We start from the raw sequence: 25287 nt of genomic DNA on the forward strand, positions 1-25287 counted from the left end.
GCATCAAGTTGTGCCAAGAGAGAAATCTTCTGTTTATTGTAAGTCCGTAATTGCCTAGTGACAGGTGACAAGATTGGGGGAACCCAACTGAAGATACATCTGAGAATTGATGATAGTGGCAGCAGAACCAGTATCCACCTGCATGCGAACATCTCGACCAAGTATTTGGACAGTGAGGAGTAACTTCCCTGAAAGGGAAGAAGTACAATTGTCAGACAACACAGAATCAGCGTCATGTTCATGAACATCATGTATGCTGTTGAATTTGCAAACGGATGACACATGACCCTTTCTTTACACACGGCCCAACGTTGTGGGCAATCTTCTCGTGAATGTTTCGTAAAACACCGCGGACATGGAGGAAGTTGCCGTGGGTTTTGCTGCAGTTTCTTAGTGGTTTGTTTATGGTTAGGCCGAGGCTGTGCTATGGAGCGTACTGTGGCCACATCGGCCGGCGGGGGGACACCACACGCTTTGTCAACGTCGCACAGAGGTTGTATTTCCCTGACGCCGCCCCATGCCTCTATTTGCGCTCCAGCAGCGCGAGAAATTTGAAAAGACTGAGCGATGGATAGGACTTCATCTAGAGTCAGATTTGCCAACTGAAGGGCATGTTGCCTAACTTCTTTGTCGGGTGCCAATCGGATAATAGCATCCTGTACCATGGAATTGGCGTAGGATTATTTGTGAACTTCAGTAACAAATTGACACTTTCTACTGAGGCCATGAAGTTTAGCAGCCCAAGCGCGATAGGATTGATTCGGTTGTTTTTGACAACAATAAAAGGCAACACGAGAGGTGTTTGCTTTTGAAAATAGACGGACAGAAGTGAGCACATTTCAGCAAAGGACAAAGACGCAGGATTTTTCAAAGGAGCCAATTGTGACAACAACCGATACATTTGAGGTGAAATCCATGAAAGGAACAGAGACTTACATGTTTTTCGTTCACGACATGAGACATGAAATGCCAAGAAGTGCTGTCGAAGACTTTTTCGTAATCGGACCAGTCTTCCGCCGTGTCGTCGTAAGGAGGAAAACTATGTAGAGACAACGACGAGAGATGCCCCGCATTTGATGCCGCGATGAAATCACGAATCGCATTTGTGAGAAGCGTTTGCTGTTCTATGAGACCTTGCAATAGTTGCTCTAAAGTAGCCATGGAAACATGTGAGTCAACGATGGAAAAGAAAAATCACTACCTTGTCGCCAATTGTAATAACTTCAAGTTAAACAAATATATTTCAAGGAAGACGCAATACATGAAAGTCACAGATCAAGTAAACTGAGTAAGACGTCTGTACACTTTAACAGTCAAATCATAACAGAGTCAAAGTCTAGCGGCCGCTGGCTGGCTGGCTGCTTAGGTGGCGCTGCTGCTGCATGGCTGGCAGACAGCGCTGCATATAGAGGACGCGCGTAACTGGGCGGTGGCACGTTGAAAGATCGGAGAGTCACAACAATATATTTAATGTCTTAAGTGCGTTTAAGTTACTAACAATAAAAAGTCTGTAAGATCTGTAATTACATATATATAGAATCACAAAATGTCAGCCCATTGAAAATACTGACTTCCTTTATTTGCTTAAGCACTGAAATTGTCCGTTGTAACTACAGTACTGAAAATAATCTCCTGTTATCTTGTTCTACTTCTCCAATACTGTTTCTTAGGCACATCATCACGTTAGCACTTACCTACTTAGCAGATATTTCTTATTCATTCATTTCTTTTGTAATTAATGACCTAATCCCAGTATTTGCCTCAACCAGTTTGTAAAGTACAAAATCAACTTCTTAATAATTAGTAAGTCCAGTGACAGACGTCCTTGAACATCCACAAACACAATGCAAGTAGCTGCATTGTCATCATGTGGACAAAAATTCCTACTGGTTCACAAGTGCACAACTTAAAAATAAGAACAGATAAGAACAAAAAAGTAAGAAGCTGTATTAACAAAACCAAATAATAGCATGCTAGAAGGTATTGTATTCCCACAGTACACACATCTATTGACATGGCAATCCATGGACTAGACAGGTGTGGGTTTCTGAGATTATACATTTCTGAAAGACCCATTTCTATGATGTGCCATGTATTCAACATATCTAGTTTGGTATTGAGTTCTATCATTACAGAGTGAGGTTACCATGTCAGTCCAAAAAGTTTAGAGACTGGATTAATAAAAAATAGAGAAGAGAACATTAATGATATTACTGATATTCAAGCCAAAGTGTTGATGCTTTATATGATTTTTTTTACTTTGTCAATTTGTGTTAGGTGTGTATTGATTACAGTGTCTTGTCACCCATGATTTTTTTTTTTTTTTCCCCCCCAAAAAATTGCCTGTACGTTGGATTTCTATCAAGTTCCAGCAGGTGTCCACATCTTTCTGTTTGTGTTCAGTAGTTAAGGTGTGCGATACAGACTTTACATACTTTTTCCTCATCCAAATTATCTCAGAGTATGATGTGAGCTCTTGACTTAAAGAAGTCACTCCACTGCCTTTTGTGACACCACAAATTTACACACTGTGACTGCACATTCACTACTTAACACTGTCTTCTCCCAGTTGACTGGTTGAATGCACATCTGTTGTAATAAAGTAACATGTTAAAATAATTTCTATAGCTTTGTATTGACTTTTTCAGGCATGGTTACAACTTTCGTTCAGTGCTGAATACCTGCTTCATGCTGCATTAGGTTGGACACACATGCGTTGCCTCAGTTTTACACTTGACAAAGTGAATGAAGTAAACTACACAGCTGATCTGAGAAACTGTATTAATTTCTTAGGCTATTGCTTCTACTTACCTACCCTGTTTATGGGACCACTTATTTTGTATGAAGTGTTCCATGAAGGGGTGAGTAATTGTGAGTCATCTCTTCTTTAGAATTATTGAGAAAAAGTTAATTTCATTTAATCTTGTTCTTTCCACAGGTGATGAGTACAGTAACACTGACAGGAACACATGTTATGAAGCTGTCTTTAAAAATCTTGCGCTTTATTTTCTGGCTGTTAGTTACGGATTTTTCTTTGCATTTCCTATATTTTAATGCTCTGCAGCAACAACCACAGGTTAGTTACCTGGTAACTTTTTTGTCAAAGAACTTACTCATAAATATACCAGTAACGTCATTGCCGTGTGGCAACTGTGTAACCTGACTAGGAATGTGCAATTAGATTCATGATTTTCTTATGGAAATTAATTTTTTGAGTAAGCAATTTATACCTATTGCATTGCGTTAATTGAGATTTTTTGATGTGCGCAGTAGTTTTGATTGACTGATTGCAGATTGTCAGAAATATTGACTGGTGGTCTCTTTGTGGCCTGGGTTACTGCATGGGACAGTTCTTCATGAACAAATATGTGGTTGTTTATGGTTTGGCCGGCAGCATAGCAGAAGCAGAGCACATTTTGGCACCAAGACCTCCAAAATGTATTGCTAGAGTACATCTTTACTCTGAAATGTGGCGATATTTTGATCATGGACTCTACCTTTTCCTGGTCAAGTAAGAAACATCTCAAATATGAAGTACTAATCCCTTCTTGAAACTGGAATGATTACTCAGTAAGACAGGGATAGGAGCTGTGGCTGTATACAGGATGAAGAGATTTCTTGCAACATATTTTGAAGCTTACACAATATCTTCAGGTAACTTCAGTTGCCTTTAGTTAATTATCAGGAGTGTATTATTTATCTGAAGAATGTAGACCAGTAGAAGTTATTTGTTCGGTTTAACATTAGTTATAAAGGAAACAAATAAGCAATTTACACAACGTTTCCTTAGCACTGTAACATATTCACATTGATATAATGTTTTTGAAACACACAGTGGTATTGTTTTTCGGTTACAGTCTTCATCAGAAGAGTGTAGTAGGAAGGAAATGCCAGAAAATTATTTAAACAAATGGAATCACTGCTTCAATTTGGTTTACTAAATAATATAGACAGATTTTTATACGAGCTGCAGGTTACTGATGTATTTTTTCAATATGCTGTTTTACTAGGATGTAACAGCCATCATTATCTTTGTGATCTCTCTTTGACAGCAGCTGGTTGCCATAATGTATGTGCAGGATGTAATACTGAAATCTTATAACTGCAGGGTTTGGTGGAGGAAAGTGCTAACTGACAAGGGCGTATTTTGAATTACTGCATCTTGTATGCTTGCTTAAATTAAAAAGCAAGAGCATAAATACAATAAGACAAAACAGTGTATTTGATAGATAGATCTTTCTGGTTTACATGTGGAATTACTTGTTACTAGCTTGTGGTGCATTCTAATAGACAATAGGTAAAAGGAGCTGACTAATTCTTACTAAATTGAGGGTTAGCGCTTTCTTATGCTGGTCCCTTCAATTCTTTAAAATTTATAATTGCCAGACACTATTGCAAAAGGAAAGCACATCAAGATATGTTCATGGGATTGTCTGATGTCCTTTTATTTTGTCATTAAGGTATTTGAAGGAGTATCTTTGTGATGAACTTCATGAATGAAAATAGACTGTTCTTCCTGTCAGATAATCAGATTTCTTTCATGCTTGGTGGACTCAACATTGAGCAAAACTTATATTTTGATTCAGCACAGTCAAGGGTGGAAGTGGAGAAGGAGCCATACACCTGCAGTAATAGCTGTAAAAGGGCACACAGCATTGTACTGACACCTCCATCCGCACCCCCTCAAAGGGTTCACATCTTTTATCAAGTGCATGGCCAACACAGAGCTCCGCCTCTTGCAGCGTTGCTTCTCTTTCCATGCTGCAAGTCCATCTTTCTACTATTCTTTCTTACCCCTCTGCCTTTCCACTGCATTTTCTTCTTGTTGCCTGCCGTACTTGGATGTGGTTTAATTCTGCATGCTCGTGATTTTTCTTGGGGGAGAGGGGTGGCAACATCCTTTGTAACAAGCTCCACCTGTAATGATTGACTACAGGTACAGTGCACCTGTGTTTCCTGAGGTGGCAACTGCCCAGCACCTCTGGACCTTTTCTACCATAAAATCGGTGCATGTTTCAGGGACCATTGGTAGGTATGATGGTGAAATGTGCATTTCTGGGAATGTGGGCCTCGGCTTCACCGCCGGGACCACAACAAAGGCACATACATTCGTAAAAAAATCCTCAAACTCGAGGTGTGCAACTCGCTAATGAAGTGAATGGCTGCTGAGGTAAAACTGTCTTTATAGGGCAACCTCTGGGGCACTTGCCCCTGTCGCCCCAGTTGTAAAGGCTTGCTGAAGCATGCGGGACTCTGTCTGGGTTGACATCTATTTCCCTAGCAGCTTGTGGGATCCCTGTGCAAATGAAGCAGATCAAACTTTCTTCTGTTGGTTGCTGCATGGCCCCAGCAATCTCTTTTGAAGGGAAAGACTATTACATTGTGAATAGACATGGCCCCCAGAACATTTCATTCCCTGTCTACCCCATGGGAGGAATATGGGACCGAGAGACAAGGGGAGAAATACTCCCCAAATTACTTTGTGTGCTCTAGGACTGATGAAGAGCCCATAATGACCACAAAGCTATTGTTCTTTGTTGAAACATCTTGATGACAGGTTTGGGGAAATAGTAATGTTTCCGAAAATAAGAAGTGAATAATCTTGGATTAAAATGGCATGCCCCAGTAAGCTGCAGATCCTGCTTGCCTATGACAACCTGGATAATGTTCCTATAACTATCACCCCTCCCTCTGCACCCCCCATCCCCCAGATTACAATTCAGTATGATTTTGCATTGGAGAATCATCAGCCAGTATTTCATGTCCTCAAACAGCGAGAGGAGTGAATTCACAAAGCTTTCCGATACATCACCCAGAGTCGTATAATGCTTCATTCAGTTACTGGGAATTCCTCTATACTCTAGCCCTTTGCCATGACACAGCTCCAGGGTCAGACTTTGTTCACAGCCAAATGCTCAAACACCTATTGGCGGATTGCAGACATCACATCCATGCTGTTTCCAACCATATCTGGAGCAAGGGTAAGTACCCATCTCAGTGGCGAGAAAATGTGATCATCCTGGTACAGAAACCACATAAACAGCCCCATGCTGTGGACAGCTATTGCCCAATTAGTCTTACTAATGTTCTCTGAAAGTTGCTCAAACATAAAGTAAGCCAACAGCCATGTTGGTACCTTGAGTCTTGGAGTCATTAGGCTCCTTACCAAGAGGGTTTTCCCCAAGGCTGTTTTACCACTGATAGTCTGGTTTGCCTGGAGTCTGCCATGTGGTCAGCTTTCATCTGGCATCAACTCCTTATCTTTTTTTTGACTTCCAAAAGGCTTATGACCCACAAGGCAACATCACATCCTCATTACCCTCAGAAAGTGTGGTCTCTGGGTCCCGGTATCTGTTCTTGTGCAGAGCTTCTTGTCACACTGTATTTTCTGGGTTCAAATTGGTGCTTCCCATACCCCCTAATACAAGAGAATGGGCTCTGTCGTGAGTGCACTTTTTTCTAGCAGCTATCAATAGTCTAGCTGCAGCTGTGGAGTCTACAGTGTCATCTTTTCTGTATGCTGATGATTGATTTTTGCTTTTACTGTTGCTCCTCCACTGTGGGTGTTGCAGAATGCTGACTACAGGATGCGTTACGAAAGGTGCAGTTCTGGGCGCTGATACTTGGCGTCTGGTTTTTAGCTGCCAAGACCAGAGTCACGTACTTGTCGCCATAATACTGTCCATCCACAACCAGAACTTGGTTCACATGGCTTCCCCATTTTTGCCATGTTAAGTAGACTTACTGGTTACACCGTAATTACTCTCCGCTGCCTCAGTAACACCAGCTGGGGCGCAGACCACTCTACACTTTTACACATCTGCAACATTAAAAAGCTCTGGCCCTTTCCCACCTGGATTACGGAGGTCTCATATATGGCAAACCATTGCCTTCAGCATTGTAGATGCTGGACCCGATACATCATTATAGGGTGTGACTTGCGACAGGCATCTTCTGGGCCAGCTCTGTGAACAGTCTACTCGTGGAGGCTGGGGCCCCTCCATTGCATGTCTGACACAACCAGCTGCTGTCCAACTATGCAGTAAACGTTCGCTGTTCCCCAGAGCATCCAAACTACTGTGTCCTTTTTCCTGGAGGGAGATCCGCATCCTACAACAAAGGCCCAGGACTGGAGTCACAATTGCACTTCGCATACAGTGTCTCTACTCTGAACTCCATCTTTCCACATGGACACATCTTGTTGGGGAGCAATTGTGTATGGAATTTATATTGTCCTTTGATCTGTCTCGACCTATCCTTTGGACCGAAAGACACTGTTGACTCCATGGTTGTTCATTGTCAAGATGTCCTTGTTGAATTCCAGGTTTGGAAATGGTGTACACTGAAGGCTCTACAGATAGTGGGGGAACTGGTTGTGCATGTGCCCATGCAAGGTGCAGTGAACTATGTTCACTGCGGAATGGATGCAATGTTTTCACTTCCAAATGGATGCAATTTATCCATTGCCAAATCAGTGGCCATTCTTCAAGCCCTCAGTCACCTTCATTATTGCACCATGAAACATTCTTAATAGGCAGGGAGTGTATGAGTTTGTCTTCAGGCGATGTGGTATCCTCAATACCCATTGGCTGTGACAGATCCCCCTTTTGATCTTTATCAAGAAGGACAGTTGGTTATCTTCGTCTGGACCTCAGGTCACTTTGCGATCCCAGGGAGTGAATATGCTGACTGATTGACCATGTTGGCTACCAGCATGCTTACATTGGAGATGTGGGTATCAGAACCGGACCTTCGGTCAACCCCATGCCATCAGTTGTTGGAGGCTTGGAACATGGGTTGGTATTTCCTGGTTTCTTCGAGCAAACTGCAAACAATAAATGGATCATGACCATGCGGCAGTGTTCTCTAGTGCGTCTTATAGGGAATCTGCCATTCTTTGATGACTTTGCATTGACCATACTTGGCTGACCAAGTGCCCATTGTTGGTGTGGTGCCTGTCTGATGGTGGGTAACTCCTCCTGGACTGCCCTAATTTTGCCACTTTACAGCAAAACCTTAAACTTGGTGACCTGCTGACCTGCTGCCTCTTGTGCTGGCAGTCGACACCAAAATGGCTGATAAGGTTTTACACTTTACGCAAAGTGGTTTCTACTGCTTCTTGTGAATTAGAGCAAATTGGCCTAGTCGGCTGCTTGACTGACTGGCGGAGTGCCCTGTCACCTGCTCCAGGCCAGGTGGCCTATGGCTGCCGTGGCTGTCGTCCAACCTGGCTCCTGTTCTACCCACCTTTGTAACTCTTCTTGTTTCTTACATCAGATGTTTATTTACTATCTCACCATTGTTGGTCTCTTTCATATGATTTTATCAACTTCTCTATGTTGTTTGTTTTTCTTGTTGTAATGCAGGGTGAGGAGAAGTTGGTTGAATGTAGAGAGTGCATCTCCCATCACATTGTACTGTATTGGGGGTGGAATAACGCACCTACCTTCACCCTCTTACCCCTCTCTCACTCATTCATTTCTGCTTTCACTTGATTTGATTAGTTCTCTGTTACAATCTCATTCCTCAGGATTTGTTTTGTGTGTCATTCCTCTCTGAGTACTCTTCCCGGCATAATGCAAATAGTGTGGAGGGGCTGATAACATCATGGTTAGGTTCCTGTAACCCCTTCAGTCCATCTAAATCCAGTCCATCATATCGAGTCAGCATAGGTATCATGATTTCTTGATGTTGGGACATGTTGTGTTAAATGTAAGATGAACATCAACTTTGTCTTCCAAACAGTTTTGTTTATACAGGGTGGTCCATTGATAGTGACCGGACCAAGTATCTCATGAAATAAGCATCAAACGAAAGAACTACAAAGAACAAAACACATCTAGCTTGAAGAGAGAAACCAGATGGCACTATGGTTGGCCCGCTGCTAGATGGCGCTGCCATAGGTCAAACTGATATCAACTGCATTTTTTTAAATAGGAACCCCCATTTTCGTTACATATTCTTGTAGTACATAAAGAAATATTAATGTTTTAGTTGGACCACTTTTTTCGCTTTGTGATAGATGGCGCTGTAATCGTCCAACGTTGTGAGCCATATGTTTGTGACTAACAGTTGGTAACAGGTAGGTTTTTTAAATTAAAATATAGAACGTAGGTACGTTTAAACATTTTATTTTGGTTGTTCCAATGTGATACATGTACCTTTGTGAACTTATCATTTCTGAGAACGTATGCTGTTACAGCGTGATTACCTAATTGCAATTAATGCAATAAATGCTCAAGATGATGTCTGTCAACCTCAATGCATTGGGCAATATGTGTAACGACATTCCTCTCAACAGCAAGTAGTTTGCCTTCTGTAATGTTCGCAGATGCATTGACAATGCGCTGACACGTTGTCAGGTGTTGTCTGTGGATCACGATAGCAAATATCCTTCAAATTTCCCCACAGAAAGAAATCTGGGGACGTCAGATCCGGTGAATGTGCGGGCCATGGTATGGTGCTTAGACAACCAATCCACCTGTCATGAAATATGCTATTCAATACCACTTCAACTGCACGTGAGCTATGTGCCAGTCATCCATCATGTTGGAAGTACATCGCCATTCTGTCATGCAGTGAAACATCTTGTAGTAACATTGGTAGAACATTACGTAGGAAATCTTCATACATCGTACCATTTAGATTGCCATCGATAAAATGGGGGCCAATTATCCTTCCTCCCCTAATGCCGCACCATGCATTAACCCACCAAGATCACTGATTTTCCACTTGTTGCAGCCATCGTGGATTTTCCGTTGCTCAATAGTGCATATTATGCCGGTTTACGTTACCACTGTTGGTGAATGACGCTTCGTTGCCAAATAGAACGCATGCAAAAAATCTGTCATCGTCCCATAATTTCTCTTGTGCCCAGTGGCAGAACTATACACAACGTTCAAAGATATCACCATGCCGTTGACCTATGGCAGCGCCATCTAGCGGGCCAACCATAGCACCATCTGGATTCCTCCTTCAAGCTAGACAAGTTTTGTTCTTTCTAGTTTTTTCGTTTGACGCTTATTTCGTGAGATACATGACCCAGTCATGATCAATGGACCACCCTGTATACCTTCCTCAGATAGCCCTGCCGACTTTCTTTTGGGTAGTTTATTGACAACAGAAACTCACCCATACGTAGTGGAGGTTGTCAAGAAAGTGCTCCTTCATTTCGAATGTTTAATAAATGGGCAGTTAACTAAATTAAAATTTGTGTGCACTGGTCTTGAATATGATTCATGTGAAGAGAGTACTAAACCTGTAACTCCAAATCAAAAGAAACACACCATGTGGTTTTCAGTGATTGATGATAACGCTGTTTGAACAAGTGGATATCATAGAAACACAAATTAAGGAAATGTTCCTTAAACACGGATCTACAATAGGAAAAACTACTGTCAGTCCAGTCCCAGGTGGGAAAATTACTAGAAACTTAGTGTGCCAAGAAGGTGTGTTTAGACTAGAGGGGCAGATGCACTGACAATTTAGAAATTGTCTCTTGATATCGTGATACATACTGAAGCTATATATCAAGACTGGAACAGGCTTGTGGCTCATTATTGTTTTGTCAGTTGCGCATGTTGCAGTTGTTCAGCAACTCAGTGCCATAGATTTGTGATGGATTATGTTGTGCAGCGCACTGTGAACGTGTGGACAGACTTCGAGAGATTGCGAGGAACTTCAGCCCTTGAGTGGGCGCATCTGTGTATAAAGTGTCCCATTTGCAAATAACATCGTCTTGTGCTGTTCCATACTTCATTATTGCTTCAGCCAACACAATGCTAAGTTGTGCTGTTATACGTCCAAGTGAGCAACAGTAACATACAACAAACAGTGAGCTAGGTGAGGAAAAAATGTAAAATCTGTGCAAGAAAATTGCCTAGATTCAGAGTAAGTGGTACAATCCCACAATGAGGCAGTTTTCTATGAGATAATTAGTAATCGAATAAGCGATTGGCTGGCATTTGATGCAACTACACTATTTAATGCTTAGTGTGTGTCATTACTGTGGGATAACATGTCTACTCTGCAACATAGTGATACAATGGAAGTTTATTTAGTTGTTGTTTACTTAATTAACATTAAACTGTGATTTTTCTCATATATGTTTACCTAGGTAACATAAAGACAGTCTATTCTTCCTCCATGAACCATGGACCTTGCCTTTGGTCGGGAGGCTTGTGTGCCTCAGTGATACAGATGGCCGTACTGTAGGTGCAACCACAATGGAGGAGTATCTGTATAGAGGCCAGACAAACATGTGGTTCCTGAAGAGGGGCAGCAGCCTTTTCAGTAGTTGCAGGGGCAACAGTCTGGATGACTGACTGATCTAACACTAACCAAAACAGCCTTGCTGTGCTGGTACTGCGAACGGTTGAAAGCAAGGGGAAACTACAGCCGTAATTTTTCCTGAGGGTACGCAGCTTTACTGTGTGGTTAAATGATGATGGCGTCCTCTTGGGTAAAATATTCCGGAGGTAAAATAGTCCCCCATTCAAATCTCCGGGTGGGGACTAATCATGAGGACGTCATTATCAAGAGAAAGAAAACTGGCGTTCTACGGATTGGAGTGTGGAATGTCAGATCCCTTAATCGGGCAGGTAGGTTAGAAAATTTAAAAAGGGAAATGGATAGGTTAAAGTTAGATATATTGGGAATTAGTGAAGTTCGGTGGCAGGAGGAACAAGAATTTTGGTCAGGTGAATACAGGGTTATAAATACAAAATCAAATAGGGGTAGTGTAGGAGTAGGTTTAATAATGAATAAAAAAATAGGAGTGCAGGTAAGCTACTACAAACAGCATAGTGAACGCATTATCGTGGCCAAGATAGACATGAAGCCCACGCCTACTACAGTAGTACAAGTTTATATGCCAACTAGCTCTGCAGATGATGAAGAAATAGATGAAATGTATGCTGAGGTAAAAGAAATTATTCAGATAGTGAAGGGTGACGAAAACTTAATAGTAATGGGTGACTGGAATTCGAGAGTATGAAAAGGGAGAGAAGGAAACGTAGTAGGTGAATATGGATTGGGGCTAAGAAATAAAAGAGGAAGCCGTCTGGTAGAATTTTGCACAGAGCATAACTTAATCATAGCTAACACTTGGTTCAAGAATCATAAAAGAAGGTTGTATACGTGGAAGAATCCCGGAGATACTAGAAGGTATAAGATCGATTATATATATTGGTAAGACAGAGATTTAGGAACCAGGTTTTAAATTGTAAGACATTTCCAGGGGCAGATGTGGACTCTGACCACAATCTATTGGTTATGAACTGTAGATTAAAACTGAAGAAACTGCAAAAAGGTGGGAATTTAAGGAGATGGGACCTGGATAAACTGACTAAACCAGAGGTTGTAGAGAGTTTCAGGGAGAGCATAAGGGAACAATTGACAGGAATGGGGGAAAGAAATACAGTAGAAGAAGAATGGGTAGCTCTGAGAGATGAAGTAGTGAAGGCAGCAGAGGATAAAGTAGGTAAAAAGACGAGGGCTAGTAGAAATCCTTGGGTAACAGAAGAAATATTGAATTTAATTGATGAAAGGAGAAAATATAAAAATGCAGTAAATGAAGCAGGCAAAAAGGAATACAAACGTCTCAAAAAAGAGATTGACAGGAAGTGCAAAATGGCTAAGCAGGGATGGCTAGAAGACAAATGTAAGGCTGTTGAGGCTTACCTCACTAGGGGTAAGGTAGATACTGCCTACAGAAAAATTAAAGAGACCTTTGGAGAAAAGAGAACCACTTGCATGAATATCAAGAGCTCAGATGGAAACTCAGTTCTAAGCAAAGAAGGGGAATCAGAAAGGTGGAAGGAGTATATAGAGGGTCTGTACAAGGGCAATGCACTTCAGGACAATATTATGTAAATGGAAGAGGATGTAGGTGAAGATGAAATGGGAGATAAGATACTGCGTGAAGAGTTAGACAGAGCACTGAAAGACCTGAGTCGAAACAAGGCCCCGGGAGTAGACACCATTCCATTAGAACTACTGACAGCCTTGGGAGAGCCAGCGTGACAAAACTCTACCATCTGGTGAACAAAATGTTTGAGACAGGTGAAATATCCTCAGACTTCAAGAAGAATATAATAATTCCAATCCCCAAGAAAGCAGGTGTTGACAGATGTGAAAATTACTGAACTATCAGTTTAATAAGTCACGGCTGCAAAATACTAACTCGAATTCTTTACAGACGAATGGAAAAACTGGTAGAAACTGACCTCAGGGAAGATCAGTTTGGATTCCGTAGAAATATTGGAACACGTGAGGCAATACTGACTCTATGACTTATCTTAGAAGAAAGATTAAAGAAAGGCAAACCTACATTTCTAGCATTTGTAGACTTAGAGAAAGCTTTTGACAATGTTGACTGGAAAACCTCTTTCAAATTCTAAAGGTGGCAGGGGTAAAATACAGGGAACGAAAGGCTATTTACAGTTTGTACAGAAACCAGATGGCAGTTATAAGAGTCGAGGGACATGAAAGGGAAGCAGTGGTTGGGAAGGGAGTGAGACAGGGTTGTAGCCTCTCCCCAATGTTATTCAATCTGTATACTGAGCAAGCAGTAAAGGAAGCAAAAGAAAAATTCAGAGTAGCTATCAAAATCCACGGAGAAGAAATAATACCTTTGAGGTTCGCCGATGACATTGTAATTCTGTCAGAGACAGCACGGGACTTGGAAGAGCAGTTGAACGGAATGGACAGTATCTTGAAACGAGGATATAAGATGAACATCAACAAAAGCAAAACGAGGATAATGGAATGTAGTCGAATTATGTCATGTGCTGGTGAGGGAATTAAGATTAGAAAATGAGACAGTTAAAGTAGTAGATGAGTTTTGCTATTGTGGGAGCAAATAACTGATGGTGGTTGAAGTAGAGAGGATATAAAATGTAGACTGGCAATGGCAAGGAAAGCGTTTCTGAAGAAGAGAAATTTGTTAGCATCAAGTATAGATTTAACTGTGAGGAAGTCGTTTCTGAAAGTATTTGTATGGAGTGTAGCCATGTATGGAAGTGAAACATGGACGATAAATAGTTTGGACAAGAAGAAAATAGCTTTCGAAATGTGGTGCTACAGAAGAATGCTGAAGATTAGATGGGTAGATCACATAACTAATGAGGAGGTATTGAATAGAATTGGGGAGAAGATGAGTTTGTGGCACAACTTTACCAGAAGAAGGGACTGTTTGGTAGGACATGTTCTGAGGCATCAAGGGATCATAAATTTAGCATTGGAGGGCAGTGTGGAGGGTAAAAATCATAAAGGGAGACAAAGAGATGAATACACTAAGCAGATTCAGAAGGATGTAGGTTGCAGTAGGTACTGGGAGATGAAGAATCTTGCACAGGATAGAGTAGCATGGAGAGCTGCATCAAACCAGTTTCAGGACTGAAGACCACAACAACAACAACAACAACAACAACAACAACAACATTCTTTACTTGTTTACAAAGTATGATGCATGCCTGCTTGTGTTATAAAAAATGGCGCGCCCATTTGAGGGCTAAGATCACACTTGATTCAAACTGTTCAAAACAGAACTTTCATATGAACTGCAAGTAATAAATTGCTTCATTTATTTCAGTCTTGCATGTTCTGTGTGCCAATCATATTCCAAATTGTTGTGGCAAGTTGAAGATGAACTATGTTTTGAATTATTTGAACAGTGTGTCACGAAAAAGGAGTGTATAAATAATGGCGCTATAAAGAGATTTAGGTACTGAACTGTGTTGAATGATAAGGAGAATGTTAAAATTTATGTGATCTATGAACAAGCTGTGCATGTGAATCCATAGATTTTTTTTAATATGTTGTCATTTTAAACAGTGAACTTGTTAAGTTTCATAGTTACTCAATCCCTTAAAGTAGTGAGCAAGAGTTTATTTTTCAGCCACAGCGAGCTGAAATGTGAACAATAGGACTGCAAGTTGTAACTCCATTAAGGATATTTTCAGGTTGCTCATCTTAGTAATTTATAGGCCTTCGTGATGAGGATGGACACCATTTGTAAGGAGCAATAAAAATCTTGTCGCATTACAGTGGGTATAAGTCAGTGACCTTGCACCAAGAGAGAGAAAATTGATTTCATCTGCCAGAATGGTTGTACGCTTGTGGCCAGTGTTTTCCAGGATGCAGAATAATTCTTCTTATTGATTATATAGCAAAGTGTAAAAAGATTACTGTTAATACCACACAGGTACTCTGGACCAGCACAACGAAACATAGGAAAAGAGGACTGGATTACAAGAGACAAAATCATTTTTCATAAGAACAGTACACCTGCCCACAAATATAGTATGGCATTGGGAGAAATGAAAAATAGGAAGTACTGTTTATATTGGAATGTTTACATTGTTCATTACATTTGGCATGCTTTCGTGACTGAGGAAAGGGTTGGGTGGATCGTACCCATGAAACTATTTGTATTTTCTAAGAAACCAAGCAAATAAGTTTCACTGTGGGTGCAGGCTGTGTAATTATCACAAACGTTATAGATGATAAGATTTTCAACTAGTGACCATTATGTTATGAAATTTACTTTATTTTGATTGACATGTTTTAAATGTTTTCATGTTAGTCTTCAGTGAGTGCACATTTATTTAGTTCTTCGCTCCGCTGTTGAAGTGAGAGCACTCTAGTTGTTTACTCACTGCCCAACTACTTCGTAATCTTCCCAGTTAAGAGTTGGTATAGAATGCATATTTTAACCTGTTTACTGATTCAGATATTTAATCAGTCGTCTAAACTACTATAGGCTCTCATTTGTATTTATGAGGGAGTTAGACTTTGATGTTAGTGTAATTTTTTTAAAAGAATATCAAATTATATTTCAGTACAGTGCAACTGTGGAAATCCCATCATAAGTTATTTTATAATGACTTGTAACTCCAATACATGTGAATGGTGCAGCACAGCAAACGAAAGAATGCAGCTTTTCATCATCAGCTGTTGTTCATCTGCATGCATTATCTTCCTACAACCGATTGTTGTCAATGGGTAATTGCTGAACGCTAACTGATTCCATTCGTATTGTTCACTGATGAAATTACCATCTCACAACAGTAGCCATAATTCATCGGTGGTGTGTCAGAAATCCCCATACCTTGTAGGGAGATATTTTGTTAAATCATTTCCTTCCATGTATGTTGTGCAGAGTGATTGATAACAAGTTAATCAAACTTGTTGTCTTCCTGCATCACCTTAGAAAGCTCCCATAGATTCACTGCAAGCTGAGTTGGGTTCCTCTTGTGAAACAGTGGCATGTTCTTCCAGAATGATTTAGCCCATGGCCATCCTCCCTGTCAGGTAGCACATCATCTGAATCCAACAATCTTCGTTCATGGATGAGGCACTTGACACCTGTTTGTTAGCTAACAAGATTCCTCATTATCAGGTTGCTGCTCCAGTTTCAGGAGTGCTAGTGATAAGCTTCTCCCAACTTTTTCAGTCCAAGTACAGCTTTTCCTCATAGATAGCAAAAATGGAAATTCATGCATAGAACAAATACTTAAAATAAGAGAAAGGCAACCACTCGTCTATAACAGTCAGATCATTGGTGCATAGGCAAACATAACAGAAGAGTGTTCACTAGCTTTCAAGCTCCCTGGCTTTTCTTCTAGCGAAATGAACCCACATACACACACAAATGCACACTACTGTGGCCATGGCGACACTGATAATTGCTTATCTATTATTGAGAGCGAGTGCTTTACTGATGGAAGAGGGGAGGAGGTTAGGGAAGGATAGACGAGTTAAGAAGAGGGTAATGCTTGCCAGGAATGGGAAAGACAGGCAACTCAGAATTTATACAAGATGAAGTGCTTCTTAGGGAGTAGAGCATACAAGAGCTGTAGAGATGGAGACGGAATTAAAGACAGAAAGATAGAGACAGAGAGGGAGGCAGGGAGGGGTATAGAGTTGGAGGAGGGGTATTCACATGGTAGAGGGGGGAGAAAGAGTGATGGGAGACGACAGTACACATTCTGGGTGGGGAATGACTGGTGTGGTCAACGAGAGAAGAGAAAAGGGAAGGTGAGACTGTGGGAAACAGGTTAGTGGAAAATGAGGCTGGGGGATAGTGAGAATGCAGGATATGCTAGAAAGATGATTGCCACCTGCGTAGTTCAGAGAAACTTGTACTGGAAGGGATTCTCCACATAGCATGCATAGTCAGGCAGCTATTTCAAAGTCATTTGTGGTGTGGGGAGCAGTATATTTGGCAGCTGAGTGGCAGAGTTCGCAGTTTGCCACAGTTTGGTGGTGGCCATTCATGCAAATAGACAGGTGGTTACTTGTCATGTCCACATAGAATTCTGCACAGTAATACATAACATGGCTGCTTAAACACGTAGGCATGCCTTTTATAGGGTAGGAAATGCCTTGTGACTAGACTGCAGTGGGAGATGGTGGTTGGGGTGTGGGACAGATCTGGCACGTGGGTCACCCGCGAGGAAACGACCCATGGGAGACGGATTGGAGTGGGGATGAACAAGGATGTTCAGTGGGTTGGTTGGACTATGGAATACTACTTTGGATGTTATGTGTAGTAATTTGAGTAATATGAGTAATATATTTCTCATCTCGGGGCACAACTGAAAGTTATCGAAGCCCTGGTGAATGTTATGGTTGAGCTTTTCCAAGGCAGGGTGACAGTGTTTTATCAGAGTGCTGGTCAGTGGCTTGTTAACAGGTTCACAGCTGTCACGATCCTTTTCAGCTTGATGATCCAGCTTCCTAGACGTAAATCTCCACCCCTCAGAGAGCGTCACAAACAAGTCTGTCTGTATCAAGCACACCAATTGAAAACAGCTTGTCCACTCTGATAGTTGTTAACTGTTCCATGTCAAAAAGTCTCCATTTTACAGCATCACTACCCATGAACATCGCATCTCCAGTGGGTACCAAAAATTGTTAAAATATACTGACACCCTTAACAGAGGTATTATTGTCGTGCAATATTGTGCGGCTCATCCACCAGCACTCTCATCACCGAGTATAACTTCCTTCACAAGGGCTTTGACTATCCATCATCATATCCCTGGATAAGATACATCCTAACCAAAACGCTACCCACATTGTGCAAAGAAGTGTTATGCCACCCAGCCAACCTATGGAATACCCTTCTCATCCCCGTTCCATTCTTGCACACTATGGGTCACTCCCTTATGGATGACCCAGACGCAAGACCCATCCCATACACCCACTAGCCACCTCTTACTGTGGTCCAGTTGCAGGCATTTTCTGTCCTGCAAAAGCCAGAGCCACACATGAAAGCAATGCCAGCTACACTTACATTATTGTACAGCATTCTATGAGGGCATATCAGGTAACCAACTGTCAACTCATGTGAATGGCTACAGCCAAACTGTGGCAAATAACAAACTCGACCATTCATTTGCTGAATATGCTGCTGCTCACCGTAACACAAAGGACTTCAACAGCTGCTTCACCATGTGGGTCATTTGGATCATCTCTACCACTTATAGTTTCTCTGAATGATGCAAGTGACAGTTGTCTCACCAAAATATTGTGTATTCACGCAGTCATCCTGACCAACATCTCCACAAACTATTGACCACTGCTTCAGCTTGCTTGCTTTGCCCTTTCTCAGGCATGGCCTGTGGTTTTCCTACCAGGGAAGGCTATGACATTTATCGATAGGAACTAACCTAGACTTGGGCTATGCTACAGATCAGTCTGTCACCACAGCCAAGATTTCAGGAGGGGGGGGGGGGGGGGGGGTGAAGACACATAATTACACTCTAGCCAAACATTTACACACTGCACCTCCTTTCTGTTTCATAATCAACTACGAAATAACGTCAAAAGCTAACTCCAAGATATAGTACACACGTAGCTTTTTTATCCCCCAACATCACGTTTTCCAACAGGTTACCACCACAAATCATACTGAAAGATGCATTTTGGAGAGACCCTTAAAGTGGTGTTCATTACCTTTTCTTTGGTATTTTGATTTCTAAACTTCACACTTGTAATATTTTGTGGTCAAACAACAGTGTTTGAGATCGTGTGACGAACCAGTGATGTTTCCAAGATGCCTAGGATCTTGCACTGTGATAGGTTGACACGAGCAACCGCCATGGTAATTTACACATTGCAAATGTCATATTTAAATTTGTGTATTACAAAAATATGCATTATAACTGATGTAGCACACATAAGCACTCAGCCCTATTGTACATTGCTCTGTTAAAATTTTGTAAGTACCCTTGCCTGGATTTATGATGTTTCTGTTCTTGATTCATGTTTACATTGTGTCTGGGTGCACAATGTTTCTTCACTTTCATCCTAACCGAGTGTTCTGTAATTTTAACTGATACATTGCATACTGAATATATATTGTGTAGCTTTCAAACTCATATGCTGCTGTTATTCACAAAAAAGTAAAACTCATTAAACTCATGCACAGTACACTCACAAAAAAAAAAAACCTTGCCAATAACACGTTACCCCCAGTCAGCCCCCCTGCGGGTCCAGGGATTAAAATACGCCCGAGGTATTCCTGCGTGTCGTAAGAGGCGACTAAAAGGTGTCTCACACGTTTTGGCCTTTATGTGATGGTCCCCTGTAGGGTTTGACCTCCATTTTTCAAAATTTTCCCAAAGAGCGAGCCAATTGAGGAAGGGCGCCTTACATGGTGTATCGTGTCCATTGTGTCTTGAGATCTTTAGCCCACTTTCTTGTCATCGCACTGCAGTCCAGCTCATTCTCCATCTCTTGGGGTGAGGACGCCTACCTGGGTGCGTTTTCCACTATGCAGTGTCGCTTTTTGTGCCGATGATGACCATGGACTTCTTTGCACCTCATATCCACCGCTGTAGCCAGTCCATTGTGGTGGGGCCACCATGTACCCTGTTGGTTGTAGCCCCCTGACAACATAGGTTTCGCTCTGCTGATGCCTGCCCCATTAACTCCCCACATATGTCAAGGAGTAGATGTCCGTCATCGTGGGGCATTGAGACTCCCAGCAATGGCCATCCTGCCAGGTGGCCTTTGCTGCAGCTAGGTGGCACCCATGGGGAGAGCCCCTGGTCAGAGTGGGTGGCATCAGGGCGGGTGACGCGTGATGAAGCGTACCACATCATCACTTGCTGGTGATCAAACACCAGCAGTCTCTAAGCGTTCCAAGTCGCAATACAATGCAAGAAATCACAACTCTAAATCTTCCCCGCCCTGGCCACACCATGGGAGGAACTGATAGCGACTACTTTGTTTCAATGAAGCCACAGTTTTTGTAGAGCATTTATATCACATGTTTGGGGAGGTGGAGGGTTTGTCCAAAATGTGATCTGGGTCAGTCTTGATAAAAACAGCAACCTCTGCCCAGTCATGGATTTTACTTGCTTGTAATAAGTTAGGTGATGTTTCTGTTACCATCACACCACATAAGAGCTTAAATATGGTCCAGAGTAGTGTCTTCTTTAGGAACCTTCTTTTGCAGTCTGATGACGAGTTGCGTGCCAACTTAGAGTGGCTCGTCCATCGGGGTCCGAGGGATAATCAGGTTGCCACTGGTGCCTTCATCTTGGCCTTCAAGGGTGGCACCTTACCTGGGAAGGTCAAGGTGATGGTCTACTGCTGTGATGTCAAGTCATATATCCCTTCACTGATGCAGTGCTTTGAGTGCTGGAAGCTCAACCATGTCTTCCCATTGTAGTTCCAGCATCACATGTCATGATTGTGGACATCGATCACATCCCAATAATCCATGTGCCCCACCTCCTATCTGAGTTAGCTGCGGTGAGCATCATTCACCTTGCTCGCCAGACTGCAGGATTTTACAGAGAGAGAGGAAATTAGTGAAATACAAGAACCTGGACCAACTGACCTACACTGAGGCTAAGAGGAAATATGAGCGCCTACATCCTGTGGCTATGACCTCTTCATACACCGCTGCTACGGGAACGGTTGTAGCCTCATCAGTTATGCAAATTCCAGTCAGCTCTCAGAGCCAGAAGGCTACACCTGCCCCCTTGTTGGTGGGGGCACTTCTCCCCTGTTGCTCCTGCACCACCTACTTTGGGAGCACAGCTGGAGAAGCGTAAGTCTTCTTCGGCTCCTCTCGCCAGGAAGGGGGTCCCTTGGGTTACTCCCTTCCCAGATTTCTGCTGATGGGAAAGATGATGCCTGCCAGTGGCTGAAGTGCCAAAAAGCAGCTGGGGTTAGGGCTTCACGATCATCCTCAGTCCTGGAGATTGAATCAGTGAAGCCCTCCCAGCCAGGGAAACCCAAGGAGCAGCGAGAAAAGTCCAAAAAGAAGTCCCCTAAGACCAAGGAAATTGCGTTGGCACCCACATCACCGCTACCTACAAGCTCTGCATCTGGGGATAAGGTGAAGATTCTGGCATCCGCTGAGGACCTAGATCTCGCCGGCCCCTCAGACACAATGGATATAGATGACTCGGGCAATAAGTCTGTGGCAGCAAGTGACCTCGAGGCATAAACTGCCTCATTGAATGTTCCATGTCTTCCCAGTCTCATGATTATGTCATCCTCCAGTGGAGTTTTTTCCACCGCCTGGCTGAGCTATGACAATTGTTAAGCTTTAAACCTGCTTTCTGCATTGCCCTCCAGGAAACCTGGTTCCCGGACATGCAGAACCTTGCTATAAGGGATATTACAGGAATGGTAGCAACTAGAATAGAGTGTCAGGTGGAGTTTGCGTTTATGTCCTAAACTCAGTCCATAGTGAAACGGTGCCCCTTCAAACCCTCTTGAAGCTGTGGCTGTCAGAATAAGAGCGACACAGGAAGTAACTGTCTGCAATGTATGTCTTCCTCCAGATGGTACAGTACCCCTGAATGTATTAGCTGCACTGATTGATCAACTCCCTAAAACTTTCCTACTTTTGTGAGATTTTAATGCCCATAACCCCTTGTGGGGTGGCACCATGCTTACTGGCCGAGACAGAAATGTCTAAACTTTACTGTCTCAGGTCGACTTCTGCCTCTTGAATACTGGGGCTGCCACACATTTCGGTGTGGATTGAGGTAGTTACTTGGCCATTGGTTTATCCATGTGCAGCCCAGGACTTCTCCCAGCTACATGACAACCTGTGTGGTAGCGACCACTTCCCCATCGTCCTTTCACTGCCCTGGCATCGGGCCCGTGGACACTTGTCCAGATGCTCTTTCAACAAGGCAGACTGGGAAACTTGTACCTCTGCCGTCATCGTTGGCTCTCCCCCACATGGTAACAATGGTGTGATGGTTAAGCAACTGACTACAACAATCGTTACTACGGCGGAAAATGCGATCCCTCGCTCTGTAGGGTGCCCCCTGCAAAAGGCGGTCCCTTGATGGTCGCCGTAAGTCGCTGAGGCAATTAAGATGTGTCAGCGAGCTCTACAGCGGCATAAGTGGCACCCTTCCCTGGAGCACCTCATAGCCTTTAAGTATCTCCATGCCCGTGTTCGCCAGCTTATCAAAAGACAGAAGCAGGAGTGTGTTGAGAGGTATGTCTCGACCATTGGGTGCCATACATCACTTTCCCAAGTCTGGACGAAGATCAGATGTCTTTTTGGGTACCAGACCCCAACAGGTGTTCCTGGAATTAACATCATTGGTGTGTTACCTACCGACACAAAAGTGATTGCCGAGGACTTTGCTGAACACTATGCTCGAGCCTCTGCATCAGAGAACTACTCCCCAGCGTTTCGCACCCTCAAACGGCGGATGGAAAGGGAAGTTTGCAGCATGCCACATTGAACCCTATAGCACCCCATTTACAGAGTGAGAGCTCCTCAGTGCCCTTCCACATTGCCCCGACACAGCTCCTGGGCCAGATTGGATCCATGGTCGGATGATTAGACATCTCTTATCGGACTACAAGCGAAAACTCCTCATCATATTCAACCGGTTCTGGTGCGATGGCATCTTTCCATCGCAGTGGCGGGAGAGCACCATCATTCCAGTGCTTAAACCTGGTAAAAACCTGCTTGATGTGGATAGCTATTGGCCCATTAGCCTTATCAACGTTCTTTGTAAGCTTCTGGAATGTATGGTGTGTCGACGGTTAGGTAGGGTCCTGGATTCACGTGGCCTACTGTCTCCATGTCAGGGTGACTTCCACCAGGGTCGCTCTACCACTGACAATCTTGTGTCCCTTGAGTCTGCCATCCGAACAGCCTTTTCCAGATGCCAACACCTGACTGCCGTCTTTTTTGATTTACGAAAAGTGTATGACATGACCTGGTGACATCATATCCTTGCCACATTATACGAGTGGGGTCTCCAAGCCCCAAACCCGATTTTTATCCACAATTTCGTGTCACTTCGAACTTTCCATGGTGTTGCTGAGCGGCGCCTACAGGGAGCCATCCGCAAGGCGGTCATGGACTCTAGCCCACGGTTTCCACTTTTTGACCTCAGTCATGTGTTATGCACTTCCGTCGGCATCTTACTGTTCATCCGGAACCAGAACTTTACCTTAATGACGATCCACTCACTGTAGTGAAGACATATTGATTCTTAGCACTGGTTTTGATACCCGATTGACTTGGCTTCATCACCTCCGTTAGCTTAAGCAGGAGTGCTTGCAGCACCTCAATACCCTCTGTTGCCTGAGCAACACCAACTGGGGTGCAGATCTCTCTACACTGCTGCAGCTGTACAGAGCCCTTGTTCAATCCCGCCTTGACTGTGAGTGTGGTTTATGGTTCGGCAGCACCCTCAGCATTGTATTTACTCGACCCAGTACACTTGTGGTGTTCGCCTAGCTACAGGAGAGTTTAGGAAGAGTCTGGTGACCAGCATCCTGGTGGAGGCAGAGTCCCTCCGTTGCAGATTCGGTGTGCACAACTGCTCTCCAGTTACATAGCACATGTTTGTAGTTCTCCTGTGCATCCGAATTACCAACTCCTTTTCCCACCCATAACAGTTCATCTCCCTCATTGGTGGCCCAGGTCAGGGCTTACAATTGTAGTTCGTGTGCGATCCTTTCTCTGAAACTGGAGTCTTCGCCTTTACCACGTATACTTGAGGTTCAGTCACGAACACCTCTATGGTGTACACCTAGCCCGCGGCTTTGCCTGGACCTTCCACATGGCCCTAATGACTCAATTAACCCTGGGCTCTCCGCTCTCACTTGCTCTCGATTCTCAACTTGAGCAGTCTTCAGCTCTCGACAAGGGCTACCCTCGTCATCCTTTGGTAGCGACCATCCAGGAGTCATTCTATGCCCTGAAACGGTCCAGTCATTCAGTGGCGTTTGTCTGGAACCCAGGTCATGTCGGAATACCAGGCAACTTACTTGCTGACAGGCTGGCCAAACAGGCTACGCGGAAACCACTTATGGAGATCGGCTTCTCTGAAACTGACCTGCGTCAGTATTATGCCGCAAGGTTTTGGGGCTTCGGGAGAAGGAATGGCATAACTTCAGTATGCACTACAAAATGCGTGCCATTAAGGAAACTACGAATGTGTGGAGGAAGACCTCCATGCGTGCCTCTCTTGGGGACTCTGTGGTTCTCTGTCGGCTCCGCATTGGCCATACGTGGCTGACGCATGATTACCTCCTCCGTCGCAAGGACCCACTTCGGTGTCGCTGTGGCTCACAAATGATGGTCGTCCATCTCTTCTTGGACTGCCCACTTTTAGCCGCTCTGCGGCAGACATTTAACTTTCTCAGGACACCTACCTTGGGTGTTGTGCGACAATGCCTCAACAGCAGCTTTAGTTTTACGTTTTATTCATGAGGGTGAGTTTTATCTGTTGCTCTACATTTTAGCACATGTCCTTTGTCCCTGTGTGTCCTCCACCCTAGTGCTTTCAGGGTGAAGGTTTTAATATGTTGCAAAGTAGCTGGCTTCTCCTCATGGTTAGCCAGCCATGGTAACCTGATTTCTTTTTTTAACCTCTTCTACCTGTTTCTTGTGTCTTCATGCATTTTTTTTATCCCCTTTTGTCCATTTAAGTGTTTGTTGCCCTTCAGTCTTGGTTGAGGTTTTTCCTTTCATTCTGTTTTGTGTTGTAAGTCTCATTGTCTTACTCTCACCCTGGTGGCATTGTTTCCTTCAGAACAAGGGACCGATGACCTTGTAGTTTAGTCCCCTTCCCCCCGCCCTCCCCCCCCCCCCCCCCCTCTTTTAAACAAACCAACCAACCAATCAACCAACCCCAGTCAGCAGGCAAAGAAACCAAAGTAACGGGACATATTTTGTACACAGGGTATAATTCGCACTCTTTTTCCTCTAATGAGCTGTGAAACTTGTGCTAGATGGTGATACTTTTGTTACCGTACTCTTATGCATTCTGGCGA

General features: G+C 43.2%; 1 protein-coding gene across 2 annotated transcripts in view; it reads left to right on the plus strand.

Moving 5' to 3' along the window:
* Positions 1-25287, plus strand: part of LOC124795132 (protein-cysteine N-palmitoyltransferase Rasp) — a 174729-nt gene that overhangs the window by 88892 nt on the left and 60550 nt on the right. For both annotated transcript variants that reach the window (XM_047259008.1, XM_047259009.1), the window contains 3 exons: positions 2649-2861; positions 2939-3076; positions 3294-3511. In XM_047259008.1, coding sequence (XP_047114964.1) covers positions 2649-2861; positions 2939-3076; positions 3294-3511 — 569 coding nt within the window. The remainder of the gene's footprint in view (positions 1-2648; positions 2862-2938; positions 3077-3293; positions 3512-25287) is intronic.

The sequence above is a fragment of the Schistocerca piceifrons genome, chromosome 4 (genome assembly GCF_021461385.2).
Source record: "Schistocerca piceifrons isolate TAMUIC-IGC-003096 chromosome 4, iqSchPice1.1, whole genome shotgun sequence".
Lineage (NCBI taxonomy): Eukaryota > Metazoa > Arthropoda > Insecta > Orthoptera > Acrididae > Schistocerca > Schistocerca piceifrons.